Source organism: Lagenorhynchus albirostris, chromosome 13, assembly GCF_949774975.1.
Source record: "Lagenorhynchus albirostris chromosome 13, mLagAlb1.1, whole genome shotgun sequence".
Classification (NCBI taxonomy): domain Eukaryota; kingdom Metazoa; phylum Chordata; class Mammalia; order Artiodactyla; family Delphinidae; genus Lagenorhynchus; species Lagenorhynchus albirostris.
This window is the reverse complement of record NC_083107.1, coordinates 1,878,197-1,906,119: the sequence shown is the minus strand read 5'-3', so window position 1 is coordinate 1,906,119 and position 27,923 is coordinate 1,878,197. Positions and strand designations below refer to the sequence as shown.

Below are 27,923 nucleotides of genomic sequence, written 5' to 3'. Positions count from 1 at the left end.
TGCCTCCCGGTGTAAATTGGTGCTGACCTGTCAACTGTGTCCTTATTTCTTGGCGCCCCTCTGCCCCCAAGTGACGATCATGTATTTCCTCCCAGTGACATTCTTATGCTGCCGGGGTCAGGATGGCTGTGTGAACATTCCTATCACACAAAGTCAGGAGGAATGAAACTAGACCGAGCTCCTCCAACTTCCACAAGGTCACGTCCGCACCTGACCTTCTGACTCGCCCAGTAACCAGGGCCCAGCTGTCACCTGACTGGCTCGCCCACTGGAGGGACAGAACCCTTTCAGGCTGAGTCACGGCAAAGCAGCCCCGCGGGGCGGGCACTCACCCTCAGTGCCCAGCTTACTGGGAACTCTCACGGTTTCACAGGAATGAGTTACCAGAAAACTATTTCAGATTACAGTCATACGTGTGCGTCTCTCCCGAGTTAAAAGGAACAACAACATCACAGAAGTATCAAAGGGAGTTTGTATAATTCTCATAATTCATCAAGAGATCCTGTGTGCAAAGCCACTGCCTTAGAAGAGTTACCTAAATGATTCACGTTCTTTTCGTAAGAAAGTTAATGCTATTCTCTAAAGAAAATAATCACTGGTGGGCAGATTTTTTCTTTCTTTTTCAGCCAAGGTAAAACTTGTGGTGGGTTACTTCTTACTGTAAACTATTTAGTTTTTAAACAGCTTCAATTAACAGTCCTCAAATTACAGCAGTCCTATCGAAGGCAGGATTTCTGGTTCCCATCCAATGAAATGTTACAGGCAGTGTCATCTCAGCACCGGATAGTGGCAAGAAAGATAAAAGCACAAATAACAGCCTTCTATTAGTGATGGAATCAGTTAAAAAAACAAGTAACAACGTTTGCTCCAGGTAAGAGTTAAAATTGATAGCTTGGTGACTGCATATAACCATCAGCTGAGGGCAAGAAGAGAGTGAACGAACACATTTAGTCTGATGAATTTTCTCCATCCTCCTTTCTCCTTGATCATTTAATGAAAACACCGAGATCAAAAAAATTGCTCTCCATTTCTACCTTCTTATTCTAGACTTGACAACAGGCTCACACAAGGCTAAGCACATCGTCCAAACACGTCCCAGGGGGAAAAAATATATACAAACTTTAATGAATGAATGTCTTCCTTTTTCTTTTTTAAAGCTCTTAAGACCTAACTGTTACCCCAGACACTTGGGAGTTTTCTCCACACTCTCAAGGGAGAGGTCCCCGTGTCCGAGGCCAAGACACAGATGGAGCCCAGACAGAGCATGAGCAGGACTCAGGACCTTCCTCTGGAAACCGACTCACGTAAGAGTGTCCACGACCTAATACCATTCTTCCCTCCCAGCCACTTCGCCTGGACTCAGTTCTGGAAGCTTCCCGATGTATTGGCAGTATGGGGACAAAAGCAAACAAATGACTGAATGGGACGAATCACAGGCTCCCCGTCCCTAACGTCCCATGGTGCTTCCAAGTGGCCCTGGGTTCCAGGCCCAACAAATGGCATTCCTACTTCGGAATCCTCTGAGATGGTCAGCAGGTGCTAGAAACCATCTGACCGCCTGCTGGAGCCGAATGAGGGCACGAGTTTGCAGGAACTGAGAAATCCGCAGGGCTTGGGAAAGGAAGGTTTCAACACCCCTAGATCCTTCCTTCTACCAACATTCAGACTATTTGGGAATTTTACTGGCAGGGGGACCAATGACACTGATGTGGACATGTGTCTGCATCGTCACAGGTTGCAGAAATCAAACTGACAGAGGGCCTTAGAGGAAAGGCTTTCCCACAGGATCTGGGGTCGGGCTTCAGGAAGACTCCTGAAAAAAATCAATTAACTTTGTGTCTCCACACAACTAGGGCACCTACCAGGCACCGCTGGGGGACCACGGACACCTAAGGGGGCGGGAGGAACCCCCAGCGACTGGCTTGTGGGATCTCAGTTCCCAGGCCAGAGGCTGGGCCCAAGCTCCTGGGGTGGGAGCTCCGAGTCCAAACCAGTGGACTAACAGAACCTCAGACCCCAGGAACATCAAGCGAGGCCTGCCGGAGGATCTCATCTCAGCACCAAGACCCAGCTCTATCCAACTGCCTGCAAACTCCAGTGCTGGACACCTCAGACCAAACAACCACTAAGACAGGAATACAGCCCCACCCATCAAAAAAAAAAGAAAAAATGAAGTGACAAAAAAATACGTCACAGACGAAGGAGCAAGGTAAAAACCTACGCGACCAAATAAATGAAGACAAAATAGGCAACCTACCTGAAAAAGAATTCAGAGTAATGATAGTAAAGATGATCCAAAATCTCAGAAACAGAATGAGGAAAATACAAGAAACATTTTACAAGGATCTAGAAGAACTAAAGAGCAAACAGTGATGAACAACACAATAACTGAAATTAAAAATACTCTAGGGCTTCCCTGGTGGCGCAGTGGTTGAGAGTCTGCCTGCCGATGCAGGGGACGGGGGTTCACACCCCGATCTGGGAGGATCCCACATGCCACGGAGCAGCTGGGCCCGTGAGCCATGGCCACTGAGCCTACGCGTCCAGAGCCTGTGCTCCACAGCGGGAGGGGCCACAACAGTGAGAGGCCTGCATACCAGGAAAAAAAAAAATACTCTAGAAGAAATCAATAGCAGAATAACTGAGGCAGAAGAACGGATAAGTGAGCTGGAAGATAAAATAGTGGAAATAACTACCGTAGAGCAGAATAAAGACAAAAGAATGAAAAGAATTCAGGACAGTCTCAGAGACCTCTAGGACAATATTACACGCACCAACATCCGAATTACAGGGGTCCCAGAAGAAGAAGAGAAAAGGAAAGGGTCTGAGAAAATATCTGAAGAGATTATAGTTGAAAACTTCCCTAACACGGGAAAGGAAATAGTCACCCAAGTCCAGGAAGGACAGAGAGTCCCACACAGGACAAACCCAAAGAGAAACACGCCAAGACACATAGCAATCAAACTATCAACAGTTAAACACAAAGCAAAAATATTAAAAGCAGCAAGGGAAAAGCAATAACATACAAGGGAATCTCCATAAGGTTAACAGCTGATCTTTCAGCAGAAACTCTGCAAGCCAAAAGGGAGGGGCAGGACATATTTAAAGTGATGAAAGGGAAAAACCTACAACCAAGATTACTCTACCCAGCAAGGATGCCATTCAGATTTTCAAGAGAAACTAAAACCTTTACAGACAAGGAAAAGTTAAGAGACTTCAGCACCACCAAACCAGCTTTACAACAAATGCTAAAGGAACTTCTCTACACAGGAAACAAAAGAGAAGTAAAAGACCTACAAAACCAAAACAATTAAGAAAATGGTAATAGGAACATACATATCAATAATTACCTTTAATGTAAATGGATTAAATGCTCCAACCAAAAGACACAGACTGGCTAAATGGATACAAAAATAAGACCTGTATATATGCTGTTTACAAGAGACCCACTTCAGACCTAGGGACACATACAGACTGAAAGTGAGGGGATGGAAAAAGATATTCCATGCAAATAGAAATCAAAAGAAAGCTGGAGTAGCAATACTCATATCAGACAAAATAGACTTTAAAATAAAGACTATTACAAGAGACAAAGAAGGACACTACATAATGTTCAAGGAATCAATCCAGGAAGATATAACAATTGTAAATATTTATGCACCCAACACAGAAGCACCTCAATACATAAGGCAAATGTTAACAGCCATAAAAGGGGAAATCAACACTAACACAATCATAGTAGGGGACTTTAACACCCCACTTTCACCAATGGACAGATCATCCAAAATGAAAATAAGGAAATACAAGCTTCAATTAATTGATATTTATAGGACATTCCATCCAAAAACAACAGAATACACTTTATTCTCAAGTGCTCATGAAACATTCCCCAGGACAGACCATATCTTGGGTCACAAATCAAGCCTTGGTAAATTTAAGAAAACTGAAATCGTATCAAGTATCTTTTCTGACCACAATGCTATGAGACTAGATATCAATTACAGGAAAAAGAACTGTAAAAAATGCAAACACATGGAGCCTAAACATTACGCTACTAAATAACCAAGAAATCACTGAGGAGGAAATCAAAAAAATACCTAGAGACAAATGACAATGAAAACATGATGATGCAAAACCTATGGGATGCAGCAAAAGCAGTTCTAACAGGGAAGTTTATAGCAAACAATCCTACCACAAGAAATAAGAAAAATCTCAAATAAACAACCTAACCTTACACCTAAAGCAATTAAGAAAGAAAAACAAAAAAACCCAAAAAAGTTAGCAGAAGGAAAGAAATCAAAGATCAGATCAGAAATAAATGAAAAAGAAATGAGGGAAATAGCAAAGATCAATAAAAACTAAAAGCTGGTCCTCTGAGAAGATAAACAAAATTGATAAACCATTAGCCAGACTCATCAAGAAAAAAAGGGAGAAAACTCAAATCAATAGAATTAGAAATGAAAAAGGAGAAGTAACAACTGACACTGCAGAAATACCAAGGATGAGAGATTACTACAAGCAACTATATGCTGATAAAATGGACAACCTGGAAGAAATGGACAAATTCTTAGAAAAACACAACCTCCTGAGACAGAACCAGGAAGAAATACAAAATACAAACAGACCAATCACAGCACTGAAACAGAAACTGTGATTAAAAATCTGCCAACAAACAAAAGTCCAGGACCAGATGGCTTCACAGGCGAATTCTATCAAACATTTAGAGAAAAGCTAACGCCTATCCTTCTCAAACTCTTCCAAAATATTGCAGAGGGAGGAACACTTCCAAACTCATTCTACGAGGCCACCATCACTCTGATACCCAAACCAGACAAAGATGTCAGAAAGAAAACTACAGGCCAATATCACTGATGAATATAGATGCAAAAATCCTCAACAAAATACTAGCAAACAGAATTTAACAGCACATTAAAAGGATCATACACCATGATCAAGTGGGGTTTATCCCAGGAATGCAAGAATTCTTTAATATACGCAAATCAATGTGTTACACCATATTAACAAATTGAAGGATAAAAACCATATGATCATCTCAACAGATGCAGAAAAAGCTTGACAAAATTCAACACTCATTTATAAAACTCTCCAGAAAGTGGGCATAGAGGGAACTTACCTCAACATAATAAAGGCCATATATGACAAACCCACAGCCAACATCATCCTCAATGGTGAAAAACTGAAACCATTTCCTCTAAGATCAGGAACAATGCAAGGCTGTCCACTCTCACCACTCTTATTCAACATAGTTTTGGAAGTTTTAGCCACAGCACTCAGAGAAGAAAAGGAAATAAAAGGAATACAAATCGGAAAAGAAGTAAAACTGTCACTGTTTGCAGATGACATCATACTATACACAGAGAATCCTAAAGATGCTACCAGAAAAGTACTAGAGCTAATCAATGAATTTGGTAAAGTAGCAGGATACAAAATTAATGCACAGAAATCTCTTGCATTCCTATACACTAATGATGAAAAATCTGAAAGAGAAATGAAGGAAGCACTCTTATTTACCACTGCAACAAAAAGAATAAAATATCTAGGAATAAACCTACCTAAGGAGACAAAAGATCTGTATGCAGAAAACTGTAAGACACTGATGAAAGAAATGAAAGATGATACAAACAGGTAGAGAGATATACCATGTTCTTGGATGGGAAGAATCAACATTGTGAAAATGACTCTACTACCCAAAGCAGTCTACAGATTCAATGCAATCCCTATCAAACTACCACTGGCATTTTTCACAGAACTAGAACAAAAAATTTCACAATTTGTATGGAAACACAAAAGACCCCGAATAACCAAAGCAATCCTGAGAAAGAAAAATGGAGCTGGAGGAGTCAGTCTCCCAGAATTCAGACTATACTACAAAGCTACAGTAATCAAGACAGTATGGTACTGGCACAAAAACAAATACAGCTCAATGGAACAGGACAGAAAGGCCGGAGATAAACTCATGCACATATGGTCACCTTATCTTTGATAAAGGAGGCAAGAGTATATAACAGAGAAAAGACAGACACTTCAACAAATGGTGCTGGGAAAACTGGACAGCTACACTCAAAAGAATGAAATTAGAACAATTCCTAACACCATACACAAAAATAAACTCAAAATGGATTAAAGACCTAAATGTAAGGCCAGACACTATAAAACTCTTAGAGGAAAACATAGGCAGAACACTCTATGACATAAATAACAGCAAGATCTTTTTTGATCCACCTCCTAGAGTAATGTAAATAAAAACAACAATAAACAAATGGGACCTAATGAAACTTAAAAGCTTTTGCACAGGGGCTTCCCTGGCGGCGCAGTGATTGAGAGTCCGCCTGCCGATGCAGGGGACACGGGTTCGTGCCCCGGTCCGGGAAGATCCCACATGCCGCAGAGCGGCTAGGCCCGTGAGCCATGGCTGCTGAGCCTGTGTGTCCAGAGCCTGTGCTCTGCAACGGGAGAGGCCACGACAGTGAGAGGCCCGTGTACTGCAAAAAAAAAAAAAAAAAAAAAAAAAAAAACCCAATCCAAAAATGGGCAGAAGATCTAAATAGACATTTCTCCAAAGAAGACATACAGATTGCCAACAAACACATGAAAGGATGCTCAACATCACTAATCATTAGAGAAATGCAAATCAAAAGTACAGTGTGGTATCACCTCACACCTGTCAGAATGGCCATCATCAAAAAATCTACAAATAATAAATGCGGGAGAGAGTGTGGAGAAAAGGGAACCCTCCTGCACTGTTGATGAGAATGTAAATTGATACAGCCACTATAGAGAACAGTATGGAGGTTCCTTAAAAAACTAAAAATAGAACTACCATGTGACCCAGCAATCCCAATACTGAGCACATACCCTGAGAAAACCATCAAAGAGTCACATACCACAATGTTCACTGCAGCACTATTTACAGTAGCCAAGACATGCAAGCAACCTAACTGTCCATCAACAGATGAATGGATAAAGAAGATGTGGCACATATATACGATGGAATATTATTCAGCCATAAAAAGAAACGAAATTGAGTTATTTGTAGTGAGGTGGATGGACCTAGAGTCTGTCATACAGAGTGAAGTAAGTCAGAAAGAGAAAAACAAATACCGTACACTAACACATATATATGGAATCTAAAAAAAATGGTTCTGATGAATCTAGGGGCAGGACAGGAATAAAGGACAAAGGCAAGGGGAAGGGTAAGCTGGGAGGAAGTGAGAGAGTGGCATGGACATATATATACTACCAAATGTGAAACAGATAGCTAGTGGGAAGCAGCCGCATAGCACAGGGAGGTCAGCTCAGTGCTTTGCGACCACCTAGAAGGGATACGGATAGGGATAGGGATAGGGATAGGGATAGGGATAGGGATAGGGATAGGGATAGGGATAGGGATAGGGATAGGGATAGGGATAGGGATAGGGATAGGGATAGGGATAGGGATAGGGATAGGGATAGGGATAGGGATAGGGATAGGGATAGGGATAGGGATAGGGATAGGGATAGGGATAGGGATAGGGATAGGGATAGGGATAGGGATAGGGATAGGGATAGGGATAGGGATAGGGATAGGGATAGGGATAGGGATAGGGATAGGGATAGGGATAGGGATAGGGATAGGGATAGGGATAGGGATAGGGATAGGGATAGGGATAGGGATAGGGATAGGGATAGGGATAGGGATAGGGATAGGGATAGGGATAGTGGCAGGGAGACGGAAGAGGGAGGAGATATGGGGATATACGTATGCATGTAGCTAATTCACTCTGTTATACAGCAAAAACAACATTGTAAAGCAATTATACTCCAATAAAGATGTTAAAAAAATCATTTAAATATTTTTTTTTTCTGGAGAGAGCCCATAGCTTTCATCAGAAATACTTTTTAATGAGCAAAGGAAAAAAAGATTTAAAAACACTGCATCCGAATTTTAGAGTAAAAATTGACATTCTCGTGGAAAAGTCCCTGTCTTGAAAGTGTCTTGTATCTTTGAAATTACAGAGTTAATTACTCAGGTGAGATGAACTGACATTAGATATTGACCTTCTAAGGTCAGTAAGATATAAGTATTTTCTTAGACAAAAGAAAAAGTACACATACCTTTTTTCCAAATCTCTGATTTTCTCTCTTAGTGGTTCAACAATCTAAAACGAAAATAATCAGTATCAGTTTTCAAGCAGAAACCCAGTCCTCCGCCATGTTCACCCACTCTGATGTTCCAGAGGGACAGGATGTGATGTGAAACAGACTTTAATTCCTTCTACGATTCACCTCCAACTTGAGGTTAAGTAAGACCCCGTGACTCACAATCCTAGAATCGAGATACTGAACTGCGTGTTGGACTCTCTCGCTCCAGAGATGCCTAAGCCCTCAGGAAATTCACCTTTTTCCTTCCCGACCTCACGGGCAAAGTCAAAGGGGGTTCAGGCTCGTGAAAACAGGTGATCACCACCCCCACTTCTCTTCAGGTGAGAGAGAGGACCCCCGGGGGCTGCCCCCGGTGTGCCGCCTGCCATCAGCACAGCGCCTGCGTCGTAGGCCGTGTGTCCACTGCATTCGCGGGCCAGGGCCGGGGCTGCACAGGACGGCCGGTATGTGCCTCCAAGTCACCGTGAGCAGCTCCCAGCGCTCCCACAGCCCAGATTACAACAGTCAGTCTGCACCGACACTGGACTAAAACACGAGCAATTATTTTAACCAGAAGGTGTGAAGTGGGCTAGAGTTGCCGGCTTTCAGTGAGGCAGGCCGCAGCCTCCCCTCCGCTCGTGCGCCCGCCCTGCTCTGTGTGTCCCCGGGTCCTCGCAAACGAGTTGGGCCGTGTTTCCTGTTGGCACCTGCTCAGGTGAGTGGAGGGTGGCCCCTGCCCCCATCCCTGGTGAAGGTCCTCACTGCCGTTCCTCTAAGGAAGCCTGGAAAGGCTCCCCTGAAAAGTCACATAAGAGCTTAAATCCATCTTGCCTGGAGGGCAGATTTAACACACTGCACCTTTACAAATGGACAAATGCTGACAGAGGTGCGGCCACAGCCTAACAAAGTCCTTCTTAAATGAGGGAATGATTTCCTGCGAGACGGTTTCAGAATCACAGGTCAGCATCAAGCGGCCACGATAAAGATGCCAGCGCAAGCAAAGGGACTGAAGTGGACCAATGAGCAGGAAAAGGAGGGGCAAAGTCTGGAAAAGAGACTAACCTCTTCAATCCTGCTTTCAATCTTGAGTTCACCATTTTCCTGGATGGACCTGTTGAGTAGAAAACTACAAAACTGAGACCAGGAAGACTCTGTGACTCCCAGGTGTATTTCTGAACAAACCACCGCAACACAGGCCAAAGGGTGCACGTCGCCCCCTCCTCCCCAAGAACCCGTCCCGGGCACCAACCCCCCAGGATGGCGGGGGAGGAGGCGGCTGGGGGTAGCCCCTCAGCGCCATACCCCAGGCTCACCACCACCTGACGGGGCGCTTCTGTTAAACTAAGACCATCTCACTTTCACATTCCACCCAACACGGGATTGTAAGTTAGAGGCAGGAAGCGTGTCTATAGGGAGTACAAGTTTCTCTGCTGGGCTTTCCTGGGATTTAATGCAAAATGGAGTTTTTCCAAGTGCAAAGACAGAGCTCCTTTAATGGGGCCTGAGCAGCCCTCCAGCCACACACAGGGGCCTCTGTCAGGAGACACACACCAGCCCCGGCGGGAGGAATTGGGTCAACACGGCCCCCGCCGCCCTGCAAACCCCACTGGACGTGAAGAGCCCGGTGGGGGCAGAGCGACCCTCCCCGGCTGCCCGCAGCTGCGCTGACTTCCCAAGCCTGCTGCCACCGCAGTGCGACTGCTGCTCTTTGACAGTCACACCAAGAAGCACAAAGTGGAGGGGATTTTTCTTTAAATGTAAAACTGTACTCACGGCACCAAATCTGTTTTTACAATGAATGCTTATGACTTTCGCTGATTTTTTTTTTTTTTTTTTTTTAAGAATACTGACACAAGGATTTGACTTTTACAAGTGTCCCTCGTGCTCTGCTGAGCGACACAAATAATGCTCACTCAGGCCAGAAGGTCCCCGGGCCCTCCCTCCCCTGGGACGGACAGTGGGCTCAAGCATCCACTGGTCTGCTCCTGGGGGTGAGGGCAGCCTCGGTTTCCCTAAGAGGCTTTGGAAAGGTGCCCCTGAGTGCTTTGCTCAAGCCGCCCAGAAATGCCATTTACATTTCAGGAGCCTGAAAGCTCAGGTCCGCCCTCTTCTGTCTACAAGGCCAGGAAGGCCGGAGGCGGGCACCAAGGTGCCGCCACGGCTGCCTCGAGATTCACCGTCACATCTGAGCTGGACTTGGGTCAGCGTGATAACCAGCTGCGTCCTCCGGAACACCCCAGGACAGAAGACGCGCTGGACGTGTGAACACCAAGCTCAGTTCCGCTTTTACATCGTCCTCAATCAGCCCATGACGTCACGGTGTACATGCAACAATGAAATGTATCCTCTCAACCCAAACGTAACAGCCGAGTTATTAAAAACAATTACCTCATGTTAACCAAGTTGCCCCAAATAGCTGTAAGAGAAAGAGAAAGGAGCAGTCAATATGTAAGTTCACAACATTCAAGGACTCCAACTAATACAATATTAACTTTTAACCAATATCTTAAAGTTGCCTATGAAAACTATAGCTCACGAAGACAATAAAATGCACACTTTCAAAATAATAAGTCCTGGGACTTCCCTGGCGGTCCAGCGGTCAGGACTCTGTGCTTCCATTGCAGGGGGTGCAGGTTCGATCCCTGGTCGGGGCACTAAGACCCTGCATGCTGCACGGTGCAAGCCTATAATACATACATATGTACCTACATAAATAAAATAGTTAGTGCGACTAAACATCAGCGAAAAGGTGACCCTATATACCCCTGACGCTGGCATAACCTTCTGGGGCCTGGAGTGCCACGGTGCACGTGCTTTGATACGCAGTACGTCCCCAGCCTTTGAGGAAGAGCCGGTCACGGGAATCAAAGACCTGCAAGAATCAAAGAGATCCCAGGGCTCAGTCCAACCCCTCCCCTCCAATGTCGATGAGACCGAGACTCAGAAGTAGAGGATGGCCTGACCCTGTGGCCGTCCTCTCTCTCAGCCCTCACCCAGCTCCCCTACATCACAGCCTCGTCTGCTGGGCCACCTCCCTGACGGCAGACAGCTGAGTAACCGCGTCTAAACCAGTCCGGCTGCCGCAGTGGATCTCACCAGGGGTGACTTTACAGACACACTAGACCACGACACGCACTTGAAGTTACTGACCAGAGTGTACCTCACAGAGACGCCCACAGAGAACGGTGTCGCTAAGGCTCTGTCCACATGCTGACACGGCCCCACGTGAGCACTCCCCCAGGGATGCGCCCCTCCCGAGGCCAGGAGCACTTGGGTGCTGCCAGACGCTGGGGAAAGCAGGGAGCAAACACACACACACCCTGGAGTCCGGGGCCGGCAATCCTGGGAGCTTGGGAAGGCCCTGAGGTGAGGGGCGACACTAGGCATGTTCTCACTGCACCTGCTGATACCCAGCAGGAGGGCTGATAAACGTTCACTGCAGAGTTCTCAGTGTCCAAAATCATGCTCCTTGCAAGAGAGCCCCGTTGTGAACAAGGGGCATGATGAAACCATAGAAGCACAGCCCTCTTCCAATACAAGAGGAAACTATGATCGAAAAGATAATAAGTAGAAAGTGGCAAGCAAGAAATGGGAGAAATTAAAATGGAGCCGTACTATATTCATTACTCATTATAAAACAAAGAATATTTATGCCTTTGGACCATGGGATCCTACTTTTGAGGATTATCCTCAGGAAATAAGTATACACACAAGAAAGCGGCCTTCACAAGTCACAGCCTTATTTATAATTAAGAGTAAACCAAAATACATTACAGTTGGGGAACTATTATATAAATTATGATATAGCCATTCACGTGATGAAATCATAAAGTCATTAAATATGACTGTAACAATTATCAAAAAAGATAAGCGATAACAGGTGTTGGTGAGGGTGCGGAGAAAAGGGAACCCTGGTTCACTCACTGTTGGTGGGAATGTAAACTGGTGCAGCCGCTACGGAAAACGGTGCAGAGGTTCCTCAAAAAATTAAAAACAGAACTACCACCCGATCCAGCAATTCCACTCCAGGCTATTTATCCAAAGGCAATGAGAACACTAATTCCGAAGGATACATGTACCTCTATGTTCACTGCGGCACTATTCACAATAGCCAGGATACAGACGTCAGGTGAGTGTCCACTGACGGATGAATGGGTGAAGAAGATATGGTGTATATACACAATGGAATATGATTCAGCCACGAAAAGATGGACATCCTGCCATGTGCGGCAACACTGCTGGATCCTCAAGGCATTACACCAAGTGAATGTCAGAGAAAAACAAATACCGTAGGATCTCACTTACACATAGACTCTAAAAACAAACAACAAAAACCCAAGCTCACAGGTACAGAGAACAGATCAGCGGTTGCCAGACGTGGGAGGTAGGAGGTGAGGGATGGGTGTGTGAAATGGGGTTAAAATAAGTCCTGGGGATGTCGTGTACAGCATGTGACTGTAGTTAACACCACTGTCCTAAGTATTTGAAGGAAGCTGCTAAGACAGTGAGTCTTCCAGGATCTCATCACACACGCACACAAATCTGTAACTGTGGGGCTTCCCTGGTGGCGCAGTGGTTGAGAGTCCGCCTGCCGATGCAGGGGACACAGGTTCGTGCCCCGGTCTGGGAAGATCCCACATGCCGCGAAGCGGCTGCGCCCGTGAGCCATGGCCGCTGAGCCTGCGCGTCCGGAGCCTGTGCTCCATAACCCGAGAGGCCGCAGCGGTGAGAGGCCCGCGTACCACAAAAAAAAAAAAAAAAAAATCTAACTGTGTGGTGACGGATGTTAAGTAAACTTATGGTGATCATTTCCCAACACACACGCACATTGAATCATCACATGTACACCTGAAACTAATAAAACGTTATATATCAATTACATCTCAATAAAAATATGGCAACAAAACCATGCTGCAACCTGATAATGCAGGTGTGACGGCCCCAGACGAGAAAATATATCTGCTACTAAAAATTACACAGAAAAAAAAAAGACTATCTGAAGACGCCAAAATACTGAGTTCAAATGCTGACTATTTTTTCCTTGTATCTATGTGCTTACCTTGCTTTGTAAAAAGGAGGGAAAAGGTTCTTGAGCCCCTGCTAAGCTGCATGCCCCCTGTCCCCAGTCTCTATCTGGGATGCCAGGTGCCCGTGAACCAGGAGGTGCAGACCCTGCGACACTTGTCCTCACTGTGGACCTGAAATGAGTACCTTGTCTCATTCTGGCTTTAGGATTAGCTCATCAAAACAGCCCGGAAGCGTCCCCCTCTCTCTGTGCCAGGGAACTAACTGCGCCTGAGATGACCCGGGCCCTAAGGTGCCTTCCGAGTGGTGACAGCCTTTTGACCGTCTTCCCAAATCATCCCGCGGTTATTAGTTTATTCCGTTTTCTCCTTCTCAACCTCTTCCTGAATCTCTTTAAAATGTCTATTTTGGAGACATTTCTCGGTCCTCCAGCAGTCACCTAGACCACCTGAGAGCAGGTAAGGCTGCCCTCCGCCTCCCGGGAAGCAGACACACAGGTCTCCCGAGTCATCCCCCCGGCCCCAGCAGGGCTCTGCTCCATCGTCTCCCTCGGGAAGCGCGGGCGGCCCGGGATCTGCCGGGGAAGACGCGCACCTCAGGAGCTTCGCCGCCCTTTACAGACGGATAATGCGGACCGTGGGCGGGAAATGCCCCTTCACGGCACCCGGACACGCGCCCTCCTCCCCAGCTGCTCTTCCCCGCCCACCCCAGGGCTTCGTGACCACCCCCCCACCATCGGACCCCCTTGCAGCCCCTGCTCCCACAGGACTCCGCACCTCCTCACCACTTCAGCTGCCTTTACAGGGTCTCCGGGCACCTCACCGGGGCACTCCATTCTCGGGACAGCGCCCCCCCCCGCAGGGTACGCTGTGGCCCCCCGTGTGGTCATGGTGACCACGGCACACCTCTTTTTAACTGGCGGCTTAGGGTGGGTCTGCCTGCAAGAGCAGGAGTGTCCTTATTCACTCAAAACACCAAGCACGGCAGGCCAGGCACCAAAACCAGCCAAACGGAGGTCAGGGAATGCTTTTCCTTCTCACAAACATCACTTGCTTAGTCCTTTTTATCTTCAGAAGCAGAGCCGCCTTCTGGGCTCAGCAGGAGATGGATGCCCTGGGAGGAGAAGGGCAGCAGAGGTCCCTGGGGAGGGAAGACGAGGCCGCAGGTCAGGGTGGGCCTCAGGGGCTGTGTTCCTGGCAAGCTCCCCCGAGGATTCTGCCCATGAACTGAAGGCGAGCACCACTGCTTCCACTTAGGTACCTGGGCCCTGGTTAGCAGATGACCAGCAGCACTCAGTGTGGCGAAGGCAGCAGGGTTTCCGCACCAGAGGAAGCAGGGGTGTGAGGGGCAGACGGGCAGGGGAGAAGCGAGCTGAAAGCAGAGGTCAGGGCGGGTGTGACACGGGTTTGTCACAGGCTAAGAGCTGGGGGGCGGCTGCGGGAGGGGTAACGGCTGGGACAAACGCACTCTCGCCTCCCTCTCCATCCCACAGTGACGGGGAGAGGTGTCTAACAGGGGGCAGGAACAGACCCTGAACAGACCCGGCCTGCGTCTCAGGACAAGGGCAAGGTGGCGCAGGGACTCGGTGGCGCTGGAATGACCCCAGGGCCCTTGCAGGGGCCTTCCGGGCTCACCGTTTCCAAGCCCAAGGTCACGCTGTCACTCCCACTTCACAGCTGAAGACCAGAGCCAAGAGGAGCACCTGTGACTTGTCAGGTCACCCCACAGCCGTGTGACAGGGCCATGCGGGGGCCTCCTTCCCAGGCCTGCCTAGCCCATCTAGGGCCCGGGCTCATCCCCACTCCCACGGAGACAGGCGCCTTGTTTTCCCCAAACCGGCTGCTAAGCTCATTCCCCCCAGACGCCCGTGGGACATGTGATCAAACCCAAACTGAGCACGGAGACCTCGTGAAATCCTCAGGGCCACGCAGCCCACTGACCGAGAAAGATGTTCCACCTGCGCAGGTAGAAACACTTCATCCAGAGGCGGATTCACAACGGAAACCCATACCGCCCAGGCTCCTGGGCTCATCCGAACCACGCACCGTCTGTGGAGAAAGTTCCAGGACGCTGCAGTGTGGGCGCCTTCCCCCGGCTGCCCCTGCTCCTCTCGGGTCCCGAGACAGGGCTCAGCAGAGGCCAGGTCCAGCCCGTCTGCCGCACTCCGCAGCGTCAGCGTGATGTTCAGAGAGCGAGACCCTCCCTGGTGCCACAGGTGACACATCCCATCAGAGGAGGGGTCCTGGCCCTCCCCACAGTCTGGGCAGCCGGTCAGAACCAGCGTGCACGTGGGCCTCAGTTGCTGAAAACACCAGATCCTGCAGCCCAGGGCCAGCCGGCAGGACCGCGACCACCCGAGGGCAGACAGGTCACCCACGGGGGCTCCAACAACCACGCCGGCCGAGCTGTCCTCAGGGTCAGACTTGCCAGCCGAGTCTCCGGGAAGGGGACCCTCCAGCCCCGCTGTGTGAGTCCCAACCGTCAGGCTAGACGCCACCAGAGAACAGACTCTGCTTTTCAAATTCCCACCCCACAGACCCATGAGGGTGGTGAAACAGCCGCTGCTCTGTGCAAGTCCTGAAGGGGTCGGTCACGCAGCGGAACAACCAGAACCAGAGCACAGGCAGGTGCTTTAATCTCCCATCGACCCAGGATCCGGGCAAAGTTCCTCCCACCTGGGCAGAAAGGGTGGCTGAGGTCCCAGGGGCCCCCATCCCTACCACGCAGGCTGCCTGCCTTGTGTGATCACAGCATCAAACGCGCCCAGGAAAGAGGAGCCCTGCTCACCTCCCACGAACCCTCACAACTCCGGCCCCCGAGGAACAGATATAGACCCTGCGGTGGCTCAACTGAAGGCCTTCAAAGCAGACAAGGACACGCATCCTAAACCGATCAGAGGGTTCAAATCACAAGATACTATTCTGTTTAAAATTCTCCAGATAAGGCAGGGGGCTGTCAGAGGAGGGAGCTTCCCCGCCTCCAGGTCTCCCTAAAACCATCAGGTGGCTAAGGGTCAGGCAGCATCACACATGAAGGGCAGCAGCCACGGAATGGGGAGCCCTCCTGCCCCCCGACCCGAGGGGAGCTGGCCTGGAACCCTGCCCCCCGGCCCCCCGACCCGAGGAGAGCTGGCCCAGAACCCTGCCCCACCAGCCAGACCTGCGTTCATGCCAGCGGTTACACAGAATGGAAGCGGCCCGGATGAGGCGGTCTGGGGAGCCCCGGCAGGCTGGCGACTGGCGTCCTTCCCAGGCCACGCACGGAGGCCCTGCGCCAGCCCTGCTTCCCTCCCGAGACACCTCCTCCAGGACGGCCTCCGGGACGAGCCCCAGCACAAGCCCTCCAGCTCCCCACCCCGCAGCCTCCAGAGTCCCAGCTAGCGGGTCCCCAAATGCGGCACAGAACACCTAAGTGACTCACACCTCCCCAGAGACTTTCCTAAGAAAGCTGCCCCCACATTTCCATGGGAAACATTTTTGCCCCAAAGTGGTTAAAACGCAAGAAACTGGCTGTTGTAGGTAACATCGGTCCCTTTAGAAAGTCTTTACATGTAAAAATGTCACTTATTAACTGAGATGAGAGACTTAGTAGAATCCATTTCTGCTTGTTCACACTAGACACACGTTTAAAACTTCATGCATAAGACAGTCTGAGAAACACAAGGAAGGCCTTTCTAGGCTCTGGTATCACTGCAATTTCCACAGCCCGCAGGGAGAAAGTCTGAAATAAGTTCCCTAAGGTCTAGCAGGGGAGCCGAAGTGTTAGGTCCGTCCAGGTAGGGCAGCACCACACTTGCAAAGTGCAGTATGACCCATGAGATCCCCAAGCCGGTCAGGCAGTAGAGACCCCAAACTCAACTGTCATCTCGAGGACTCCCGCTGCTGGAGGAGCCCGGAAAGGGGACAGCGCCCGGCCCCCGGGACCCTCGAGGTAGACAGGGCAGAGGCTCATTCGGACCAGAGCTACACAGCGTTTCCCCGGAAGCCCGTCGGAAATGCAGATTCTCAGGCCAAGGCAGGGCTCCCCAATCAGAAACTCAGGGGGTGGGGAGCCACCGGGGTTTAACAAGTGCTCCGGCCGATCTCCCCGCAAGCTGAGAGCCCACCTCTGTTCCCCTCCCTGCTCAAGGCCTCCGAAGGCTCCGCGTTCTAAGACAACCGTTAAACAACTTCTTTACAAAACAGAAATAGACTCTCAGACATACAAAATAAACTTAGTTACCAAAGGGGGAAAGGGGGAGGGATAAATTAGGAGTTTGGGATGAACATATACGCACTACTGTATACAAAATCGGTAACCAACAAGGACCTACCGCATAGCACAGGGAACTATATTCGATACCCTGTAATAACCTACAATGGAAAAGAATCTGAAAAGGATATATGTATACGTATAACTGAATCACTTTGCTGTACACCTGAAACTAACACAATACTGTAAATCAACTGTACTCCAATATAAAATAAAAATTAAACTAAAATAAAAACCAAACCGATGTCACAAGAGCCCTGCCGCCTCTCCCTCTATGATGGGCACAGCTCTGGGCGCCCCTCCCCCCAGGTGGCCGGCAGACCCTCGCGCTCCGCCCCAGCGAATCCCGCGAGCCCACGGCCCCGGTCCGGCCCCCTCGTCAGGCTCCGGCCAGCGCAGGCCCCGTGCGGCTGCGCTTCCGTGTCTGCCCTCCCACGTGGCACTTCTGCCTTCTCTCCAGGTGACTCGTCCCCGTCCTGCCCCTGCTCCGAATTCCAAGTCTCCACATCACTCCCATCGCCCCCTCCGGTGATCGCGCCCCACGCGTATTACACGTACTGTATTATGTTCATCCCACACAGACAAAGGCAGGAAACGGAAGACGATGAAGGGAGACGTGCATGCACACACGGAAGTTCCAGCGTGCGGGGTTCTGCGGGCTGCCCCCCCTCAAAGCCAGCCCCACGGGACACCCCGCCCGCCCCCCGCCCCCCAGGGCTCCGTCCCCGCAGCAGGGCTCCCCCCGCCCCACCAGGCTCACACCTGCCAGCCCGCACCCGGCAGGCAGGAGTCCAGGGAGGGTGCAGAGCTGCGAGCGACACCCAGCCACAGGCCCGGGGGGCAACACAGCGGCGCTTAGCCCCGAGTCTGAACATCTGGGGCAGGTGGATCACATCCTGGCTCCTCAGCTGCACGGCTCTCCTCCAACAGCAGCTCCTCTCGCTGAAGGGTTCCCACCCGGGCAGATCTCCAGCCCTGCCTCCTGGCCCCGAGGGCCCCCAGTCCCTGCACCTGTCACCTCCACCCTGGGCTCCGGGGTCCAACCCCGTGCACCTCTCCACCCGCTGACCCCCGGGCCTCCAGGGCGCCGCGCCCCTCACAGCCAAGGCCCCTCACCTCCCTCCAAACACCTGGACCACATTCTTAAGAACCACATGGGGAAACGGAAAAATCGTCCTAAGATCCGTTTCCACCCCCAGAACACAGCTGACCCCAGGGTGCGGGGTTTCCACACCACCAACCAGCGCTCCGGCCCCCTGGACGCCAACGAGCTGCCCTGAGCGCAGACCCCGCAGGTGAGGGGCTCAGGCCCACAGGACGGCGCCCGGGGCCACCTGTGCTTCTCACAACCAACTGGCTGCAAGTCAGGGCTCCACGACCCCCTCCTTGGGTTTGATAATTTGCTAGAAAGACTCACAGGACTCAGAGAGACAGTCTCCTTACGACGGCCGGTTTATCAGGAAGGACGCAGCTCAGGAACAGACGAATGGATACTCTCGGAGGGACGAGAGCCTCCACGGCCTCTCCAGGCAGCACCCTCCCAGCTCCTCACCCACCGAGGAGCGTGCCACACCTCACTGTTGACTTTTTACAAAGCTTCCGGAGGTGGCGGGGTGAGGCTGACAGTGCCCTGCCCCGTTCCAGGCCAATCTAGGGCCCACCCTGAGTCACTCCCAAGCAAAAACTCAGGGTGATCAAAAGGGGCATCTTAGGAACAATAGAAGACACCCCTATGGCTCAGGAAACCCCAAGGGTTTTAGGAGCTCTGTGCCAGGACCGGGGACCAAGACCAGATATCTTCCTGGGAACCACTCGAGGCACGAGAAAACAGCCGCAGCTTACCTCACAAAGGACAATTAACACCCCCGATGTGTTAAGAGCTCTTAAAAATGAGGGGAAAGATGACCAAAAACTCAACAGAAAAATGGGCAAAAGCTGAACAGTCCTCGGAAAAAGATACATTAGCATCCTTTAACCCTCGGAAAGATGCTTGACGTCACTCCTAGGAAGAGGATGCACACTGAAGGAGACACCACTCCTGCCTGGTGAGCTGTCCACAAGCTCTGGCGGGGGTGTTCTGGGGCATGGCTCGGGGGACCACACGCACAAGCTTACTCGCGGCAGCAGTGTTTCCAAGAGCAGAGTGTCTGAAACAAGGAAAACGCCTTGCTCAGGAGCCTGGCCACGGAGAATGCAGGGCACACACACAGGAGAGATACACAGAGCAAAGGTGAGCTCCGCACGCCGATACCAGAGCCTTCCAGGGAATACTGTGCAGGAAAGGAAAAGAGGGCGAACCGTCCATGTGATTCACTACCTTCTGGTAGCGATGAGTAGCAGGTGTGTATATACACACAGCCTAATGCCTGGATTTGCAGAAAGAAACCAACGATGCATAAAATGGACTAATGACAATGGGAAAAGGGTGGAGGCCAGGGATTGCGGCAAGACACGTCTGCACATAGCTTTTTATTCAGTTTGACTTCTGAACCATGGAAATGGCTTACACACTTTAACAATCAGAAAGAAAAGAGAAATCCTAAAATAAACGGAGCACAAACAGAAAAATAAACCTGACTTGTATCAGGCATAGAAAAGCATGTTTCATGGAGCTTTTCAACACAATAACTGTACACCCTGAGTGAGATAGATTCTAAAGACAAAAAGAACTACAGAGAAATTCTGAATTTTCTTAAGCTTGTCGTTGGTACTGGTAACGAGGCAATGATTCTGAAACCGGTATGGCTGGTAGTAGAGAGCAAATGAGTTTTTCCTGATGTCAGAAACAATATTTTCATAGTGGGAGGGAGGAAATAGCAATATGGGAAGTGGGCAGGGGAGGAAGAACCCCGTTATGATTTAAACTGGGGGCATCGGCATAAACTCACAACTGGAAAAAATTCGCACCTGTCCTGGCTCTGTCCACTGCGAAAGCTGGAAGCAAGGACACCTCGGTGAGTGCTCAGACCCTGAGTTCTAACCCATACTCTCCACTGAGAGGAAGCAGGGCTCCTTGTAGAAATGGCTCATTCCAGGCGTGGGGCACAGAAAACACAAGATGAGCCTGGAGCATCTGGAGATCAAGGAAGTGCTCAAAGATAGAACCTCTAGTCCATAGTGACTTTAAAAAAAAAAAGAGGGGCATACATTGATGGTGGTCCTCAAAATATGTTCACATCCTAACTCTGAGAACCTGGGAAACTGACCTTACTTGGAAAAAGGGTCTTAGCAGGTGTAATCAAGGATCTTGAGACCAAAAGACCACCTTAGATTATCCAGCTGAGCCCTCGAACCCGTGACCAGTGACCTTCTAAGGGACGGAGGGACCTGACAGACAGCAGGGAAGGGGCCACGGGACCAGCACCGGCAATGAAGCACCCGCAGCCTGAAGGTGCCTTGAGGGGACCACGGCGGCCCTGCCAACACCTCGACTTCTGACTCCGGCCCCCAGAATCGTGGGAGAATCAATTTCCCTTGTTTTAAAGCCGCCTAGTTCCTAGCAATTTATTACAGCAGCCCCCAGAAAGCTAACAGAGAGAGAAAGACAGACGGGAGGGAGGGAGGGAGGGAGGGAAGGAGGGAAGGAGGGAAGGAGGGAAGGAGGGAAGGAGGGAAGGAGGGGGGAAGGGGGGAAGGGGGGAAGGGGGGAAGGGGGGAAGGGGGGAAGGGGGGAAGGGGGGAAGGGGGGAAGGGGGGAAGGGGGGAAGGGGGGAAGGGAAGGGGGGAAGGGGGGAAGGGGGGAAGGGGGGAAGGGGGGAAGGAGGGAAGGAGGGAAGGAGGGAAGGAGGGAAGGAGGGAAGGAGGGAAGGAGGGAAGGAGGGAAGGAGGGAAGGGCAGGCCTCGGTCCCTCTGTCCGCAAGAACGCCAGTTAATAAACAGAGGAGGATTTACAGGATTAGGAAGTTGCTGCTTTTGTGATCCCAACATAAAACCGATCCAGGCGAGGACTGGTAATGGATGCTGAGCGCGCTGGCTTGCAAGTCTCCGAGATCCCCTGGCTGGGTCCTGGGAACGTGGATCCCGGCAATCAAGTGGCCGGCAGCCAGCCCCCTCCCGGCATCAAACTCAGCACTGGTAGTGGACAAGCCTGATGTGATGCGAATCGACCAGCGTTATCATAAAAATATTTACCTGAATTTAATCCTGAGGAAACAATCAGGTAAGTCCAGAAGGTTGGACGTTTCTAAAGGACAACCAGCCTGTGCTTTTAAAGGGTAAATGTCATGAAAAAACAAGAGTTAGAGGCATAACAGCGATGTGTAAACCCTGACGGGATCCTAGATTAAAAAAAAAGCAGAAAAGGCTATAAGGACATTTATGGTACCATGGGGGCGGGCAGAGGGAATTCAAATATGGACTGCATATCAGATGATACTACTTATTGTTAATTTTTAGACTATGATAATGGTGATCAGATTACATAGAAAATGCAGATCTTAGGAGACATGTGTTGAAGTATTTAAACACGAAGTATTACTATGTCTACAACTTTCAAATATTTCAACAAAGAAATATATGTAAAAATGAAAAGAATGAGCAAATGTGGGGGAAAGAAGAACTGGCATATGTAGGCCGAGGGTTATTTAGGTGCTTGCTGAATTATTTTTTCAATACGATAGAAATCAGGTGTGGAAATTCTTACAGTAGATGTCGAGGGTCAAAACAATTTCCAGGTTGCCCCTCCCGGCCACCAAGAAGGTAGGGGGAGATTCTAGGCTATTTCTGGGCCTGGGGGGACCCTGGGAACTTGCGGTAACAAGCGTAGTGACCCCTGGGCTCAGGGGAATCTGGAAGCACCACTTACATAAGTTCACCTGTTTTCCCCTTTTTTCCCCTCTTTTCCCCCAGGAGTCCACTGGCATCACCAGCACCTGTCTGCTTAGTGACTTAACGATCGCCAATTACGCAGGGCTAATCAGACCAAGGGGAAAACTGCTCACAGAGGTCCCAGCTCAGAGAAGCTTGACGTCTGTTATCACACGTGCAGAGCTAACACATGTAAAACATGCTCACATGTGGTTTTCAGGGGTGATTTAGCATCTTTTTGGTGGAATAACAGGGACAGGATAGGAAAGCACCACAAATACGGTGTCCTCCCAACAAAACCCAGGACACACCCAAACCTAAGTGAGCGCTGTTACTGTCACAACTCGCGTTTTCCAGAGCTGAAGGAGTGCCTCTGAAATGTCAGAAAGCAAGCTTCACCTTCGTTCTGCTGTTTCAGGTATAAACCAAGGTGCACAGGGGGATGGGGACAAGCGCTTTCGGGAGGGGAAGAAGAATGAAGAGGGCAGAGGAACCAAGAGACGGGGAGCGGGGGCGGGTCGCGTGAAGGAGGCTGGAGAAGGGCCCTGCCCGCTGCACCCTGCCGGCTCCAGCCCCGCCCGGTCCGTCTCTGCAGAGGGGAGGGCAGAGGGTCTGCGGCACGGGGCCCCGTCAGCCGGGGGACGATCAGGGTACGACTCAGCCCCGCGGCCCTGCCCCGGGTCCCTGGGATGCCCGGGAGAGCCGGCACCGCCGCCCGGAGGATGCTGAACGCTCCACCAACCAGTGAGGCAGCTGAGGTCCATGGGGCAGCCCGGGGGGGGCCCCCACCTGCCCAGGATCGATCGTGCAAACAGAGCAGACGGCCCAGCGTCCCGGGAAAGCCTCCAAGGAGAAAGGAAGCCACCGGAGGAAGAGACTCTCCAGGGGAAGAAAAGTGAGCAAACGACCACCGTGCAGAGGAGACCCTGACACAAAGACCACACTCTTTGGTTTTTTAAATTCGGGGAGAAAGAGAACGCTCCTAAACAAAAAATGATAGCAAACATAAATGTTATCACTAAAAGAGTTAGACGACAAAGTTTCCAAAAAGTAGGACCAAAGTCTACAATGACAGAAGAGACGGAAGGAAGAGGAGCAGACCAGGCCACCGCACCCCCGCAGGGTACCGCTCCAGAGGACAGTTCGGAAGGTTCCCAGAACCGCAGAGCGAGGCTCCTGGGCAGCCAGGCTTGGAAGCACCCGGCACATGCGCACACGTCACCAGCCGGGTGCGCATCCCTGGGCGGGCGGGCACACAGGTGCCCCTGACCCCCCTGCGGCACGGAGGCCTCACTCTGGGAGGGGCTCCAGATGCCGAGCACGGCGGTCCTGAAGGAGGCCAGTTATCAACCGCACGTCCACAAATGCACACTCGGGGCACACCCGAGTGCGGAGGGGCCGAGCCGAGGTGTGCCGTGGAGGATGGCGCCAGGGGCAGGAAAAGGGCAGGGCCTGGGATCTCCCGGGAGAAACCAAGTCACAGAGAGACGGGAGCCGGCTTGAGCCTCGGCACCAGGACCCAGAAGGGATGGAGCCTTACCACCCACCTGTCAATTAAATGTGAAGACAGAGAAGACACGGCCAACGCCTGCCAATGCTCCTCCCGTGACCTCCAGCTGAAATGAGGCGGTGGCCGTCGGGGGACAGGATCTCCAGGCCAACGGGGCTGAGGGGCTGAGGCCAGGGGCACGAGGTCCGAAGGCCCCTCCTCAGGGAGCTCGGGAGGCTGCTCAGTGTCTCGGGGGAGAAAGACATGAGCGACAAAGCTTGCAGTCCAACAAGTACAGGGCCTGAGAGTGGAGTCATTAGCTCCGGGAAAAAGAAAAGCGGAGTTCACAGGCTCAGGTGAACAACATTTAGTCATGCGCGTAAACACTAAGTGCTCAGGTGAACAACATTTAGTCATGTGCGTAAACACTAAGTGCTGGGCTACTTAAAATCACACCGCACCTGCATGGGTTGGTGGGGGAAAGGAGAATAAACAATCTTCTAAAGAAGAAAGCCACTCGGTAGTATCTAGAATTCTACGGAACAAGGACAAACACCAAAATCATCGGCTCAAAGAAGTGAAGTGCTTGCCTCCGGGGAGAGGAAAACAGTGCCTGGGGACACCAACAAACCCGGCAAAGGCTATTTGACTTTTTAAACTCTAGCCTGTCAAAAACACTAAAGGTAATTCCAGCTGAGTCTCTGCCTAGGGATCTACCTAGCAGGTTGGCATGACTTTCAGACCTCTAGGCTCTTCTGAGGGGCTAACAGCACTGATCTAAGTGCTACAAGGGCTGAAATCCCCGGTACCGAGAAGAAAACACATGCATGGAGAAGAACCTCAGTGCAGTGCAAGCTGGCCCACGCTCAGCCCCTGGGCCTGGACTGAAGCATTATGTGCGAGCAAGGAGGCTGGGCCCGCATCGGCACGAGAGCATTTCCAGAAGGCGCTGTGTGTCACCTGGGAGCAGGGGCGTTTTCTCAAACAAAAGGGAAAGATTATTAACAAGGAGAGCAGAGACTAGACGTCACAGGCATCATGGCTCACGGACACCTTCAATGTCCTCGGACGCCGTCAGTCGGGAGCCACAATGTCATGCTTTTCCCTGCGAAGTGCCCGGGACCTACCAACCCTGCCTGCTACCAGCACTGCCTCCACCCTAGCCTAAACCTCACAGCTAAATTCCCCCGCGTCGGGAGCTGGCACGAGGCCTCCGCCAGGCCTGCCTGCTCCCACCCGCCTGCCAGGGCAGCCCCACAGCTGCTTCGTGTCCACACTCCAGCCACACGGCAGTTCTGCACATTCTGAGGACACGCCCTGCTCTTGGCTGCCACAGGACCGCTGCACATGCTGCTCCTGGGGAACCCCCCCCGCCTGCCTAGTCACTCCTACACACACTTCACTTACCAGCACAAGCCCCTGTGCATTCCCTCCCTTCCTTCCTACCTGTTCGTAATTTAACCCTCATTTGAGTGAGCATCTAATTCGTGGCCAACTCAACTCACCTGCTTAGGCCACAGGTTCTAAAGTGGGGTCCCCAGACCACACCAACAGCATCTGAAGTGAAGCTATTAGAAATGCAAATGGCTGGGCCACACCCCAGACCTACTGAATGAGAAACTTGAGGGGGGAGGCGGCAACCTGTGTTCTGAAAACCCTCCAGGTGATTCTGACACACAGAGGAGTTTGAGAAACACTGCCCAGGTGTTTTGCACTCCTTGGGGTCCCCTGGGACTAAGCAGAGACAAGCAGCAATAAGGGCTGGACAGACAAAGGTAGGGGCTCAGGAGAATTTCCTGGTCTACAGAACTGTGAATGACATCCCACAACCCCCTACACCTTCAGAAAACCCAAAACCCCCAGGGAGCTTCCCGCACACCTGGGTTCATAGCCCCAGCTCCCCGGCAAGCCGGGCTCTGGTCTGGGTCTCCATAGGTTATCATCTGTGTGGTCATCAGTAAATCTGCCTGATTTCTCTTAGCCTTAACAGACTCACCTGTAGAATGGGAATAACGATAGTACCTATTTCCTAGGATTGTTGAGATAGTTACAGGAAACAATGAAACAGGCTCACGCACCTACGGGGAAGCTCGCAGCCAATTTAGATATGATTATTGTCCTAACAACAGTTAGACAACTTCAAGCGGTCTTTCCCCTGGGTTCTCGGCTGTCTCACTCAAGACTGACACACGCTTCAGACTACCTCTTCCTCCTTCGAAGACTACTCCCAACTAACTGCCCCCAGCTGGGCTGCAGCAGACAGGCTGGGTCTCAATCACCCGCATCTTCCTGGAGCTCAACTGAAATCACTTTGCCGAGCCTCCCTCACCTCGGGAGTCAGATCTTGGTAACTCAACCGGTGAGCAGGTGTTCCGTTTCAGCGTGTATCACTCTCGTGGCTAGGATTCAAACGAGCTCACCTGGTCCAATTTTAGTACTTGGGGAAGTATTAATAACAGCAATGAAAATACATTCCCATCGAATTTTTTTTTTAAAGGGACAGCTTCTGCCTCTAAGAAACCACAGGGTCTACCCTCTGCCTGAAAAGTGCCCCCCCTGCCCTAGGTCCGGCAGCCGCGGTGAGTGATGACGGGAGAACCACACAAGCTGAAGCGGCGCCGGGATCCCCAGCGCTGCGCCTCCGTGCTGGGCCGACCGGCACCCGCACCCTCCTTTCCTGGGCGAAGAGACCCCTGGGCATCCGAACACCTAGGCGCCAGGACCCCGGGCGCGGACACCTGGGCGGGGGCACCCCCCGGGCGTCCAGAAACCTGGGCGCCAAGACCCCGGGCGCGGGGACCCCCGGGCGTCGGACCCCTGGGCTCGGCCGCGGGCCGGCGGGGTCCGGCGACACTGGGCTCCCCTACAGCCAAACGCGGAGTAATTTTCCGAAGAGCAGGCAGCCGGCGCGGGGTCTCCGCCGGGCGACAGCATTCGCACCCCCTAGTCCAGCCCGGCGACGCGGCACGCCCGGGAACCGCTGCCCGCAGCCCCGCGGGCGGCGGGCAGCCGGGCCGAGGGTCCGCGCCTCCTGTCCTGCCGGCGGCCGCGCGCGCAGAGCGGGAGGGAGGGAGGGAGAGAGAGAGAGAGCAGGCCGCGGGCGGGAAGGAATAGCCGGCGCACTCACAGGCCACGTAGGCGAGCAGCGCGATGCCCAGTAGCAGCTTCATCCTCCTGCGGCTGACGGCGGACGCGAGGCGCAGGAGCGCCTGGCTCAGCATCCCGGGCCGCGCGCTGCGGCCGCTGGGCTACTTGAGCGGCTGAGGCGGGGGCGGCCCGAAGGCCCCGCCCCGCGCCCGCTTCCTGCCGGCGGGGCCCGCGCGCATGCGCCACGCCCGCCCCGCCCCGCCCCGCAGGCGCAGTGCGGCGGCCCCGGCGGGCGGCGAGTGCGCGTGCGCGGTCCCAAGCGCTGCTCGTGGGCCGCCGTGGGCGGTGTGCTTCAGACCCCAATCCGAGCGCTCGGGGCGGACTCGGGGATGGGCAGGTGTTTGGAGTTCTTTACCGCTTCCCTCTGAAAGCTGACTGTTCTCTCGGCTTCTGGAATAGTGGCAGCGACAACGATTAGTCCCCTAAACACCGATGAAGTCCAGACCCCGTGCCTTTTTCCTTCTGATCGGCTGGAACATCTTTCTTTTAAAATTAAGGAGTTTACATGCAGCTCAATATCAAAAAAACAAACAACTCAATCCAAAAATGGGCAGAACACCTAAACAGACATTTCTCCAAAGAAGACGTGCAGATGGCCAACAAACACATGGAAGGATGCTCAACATCACTAATCATTAGAGAAATGCAAATCCAAACTACAGTGAGGTATTACCTCACACCGGTCAGAATGGCCATCAACAAAAAATCTACAAACAATAAATGCTGGAGAGGGTGTGGAGGAAAGGGAACCCTCTTGCACTGTGGGTGGGAATGTAAATTGATACAGCCACTATGGAGAGCAGTATGGAGGTTCCTTAAAAAACTAACAGTAGAGCTGCCATACCACCCAGCAATCCCACTACTGGGCATATACCCTGGGCATATCATATACCATAATTCAAAAAGAGTCATGTACCCCAACGTTCATTGCAGCTCTATTTACAATAGTCAGGACATGGAAGCGACCTAAGTGTCCATCGACAGATGAATGGATAAAGAAGATGTGGCCCGTATAAACAGCGCAATATTACTCAGCCACAAAAAGAAACGAAATTGAGTTATT

General features: G+C 51.3%; 1 protein-coding gene across 4 annotated transcripts in view; it reads right to left on the bottom strand.

Annotated features, from left to right (window-relative positions):
* The window catches only part of UXS1 (UDP-glucuronate decarboxylase 1), a 74,060-nt gene extending 47,058 nt beyond the window's left edge, over window positions 1-27,002 (bottom strand). Inside the window, exons 1-4 of one of the 4 annotated variants that reach the window (XM_060168763.1) lie at window positions 26,841-27,002; window positions 10,531-10,558; window positions 9,205-9,268; window positions 8,116-8,159 (exon numbers count right to left, since the gene is read on the bottom strand). In XM_060168763.1, the coding sequence (XP_060024746.1) occupies window positions 8,116-8,159; window positions 9,205-9,268; window positions 10,531-10,558; window positions 26,841-26,934 (230 nt within the window). In that variant the 5' untranslated portion in view covers window positions 26,935-27,002. Of the gene's footprint in view, window positions 1-8,115; window positions 8,160-9,204; window positions 9,269-10,530; window positions 10,559-23,771; window positions 23,788-26,840 lie in introns of those variants that run through there. The other 3 variants (XM_060168764.1, XM_060168766.1, XM_060168767.1) reach the window with 3 other exon arrangements.
* Between the last annotated feature and the right edge of the window lie 921 nt (window positions 27,003-27,923).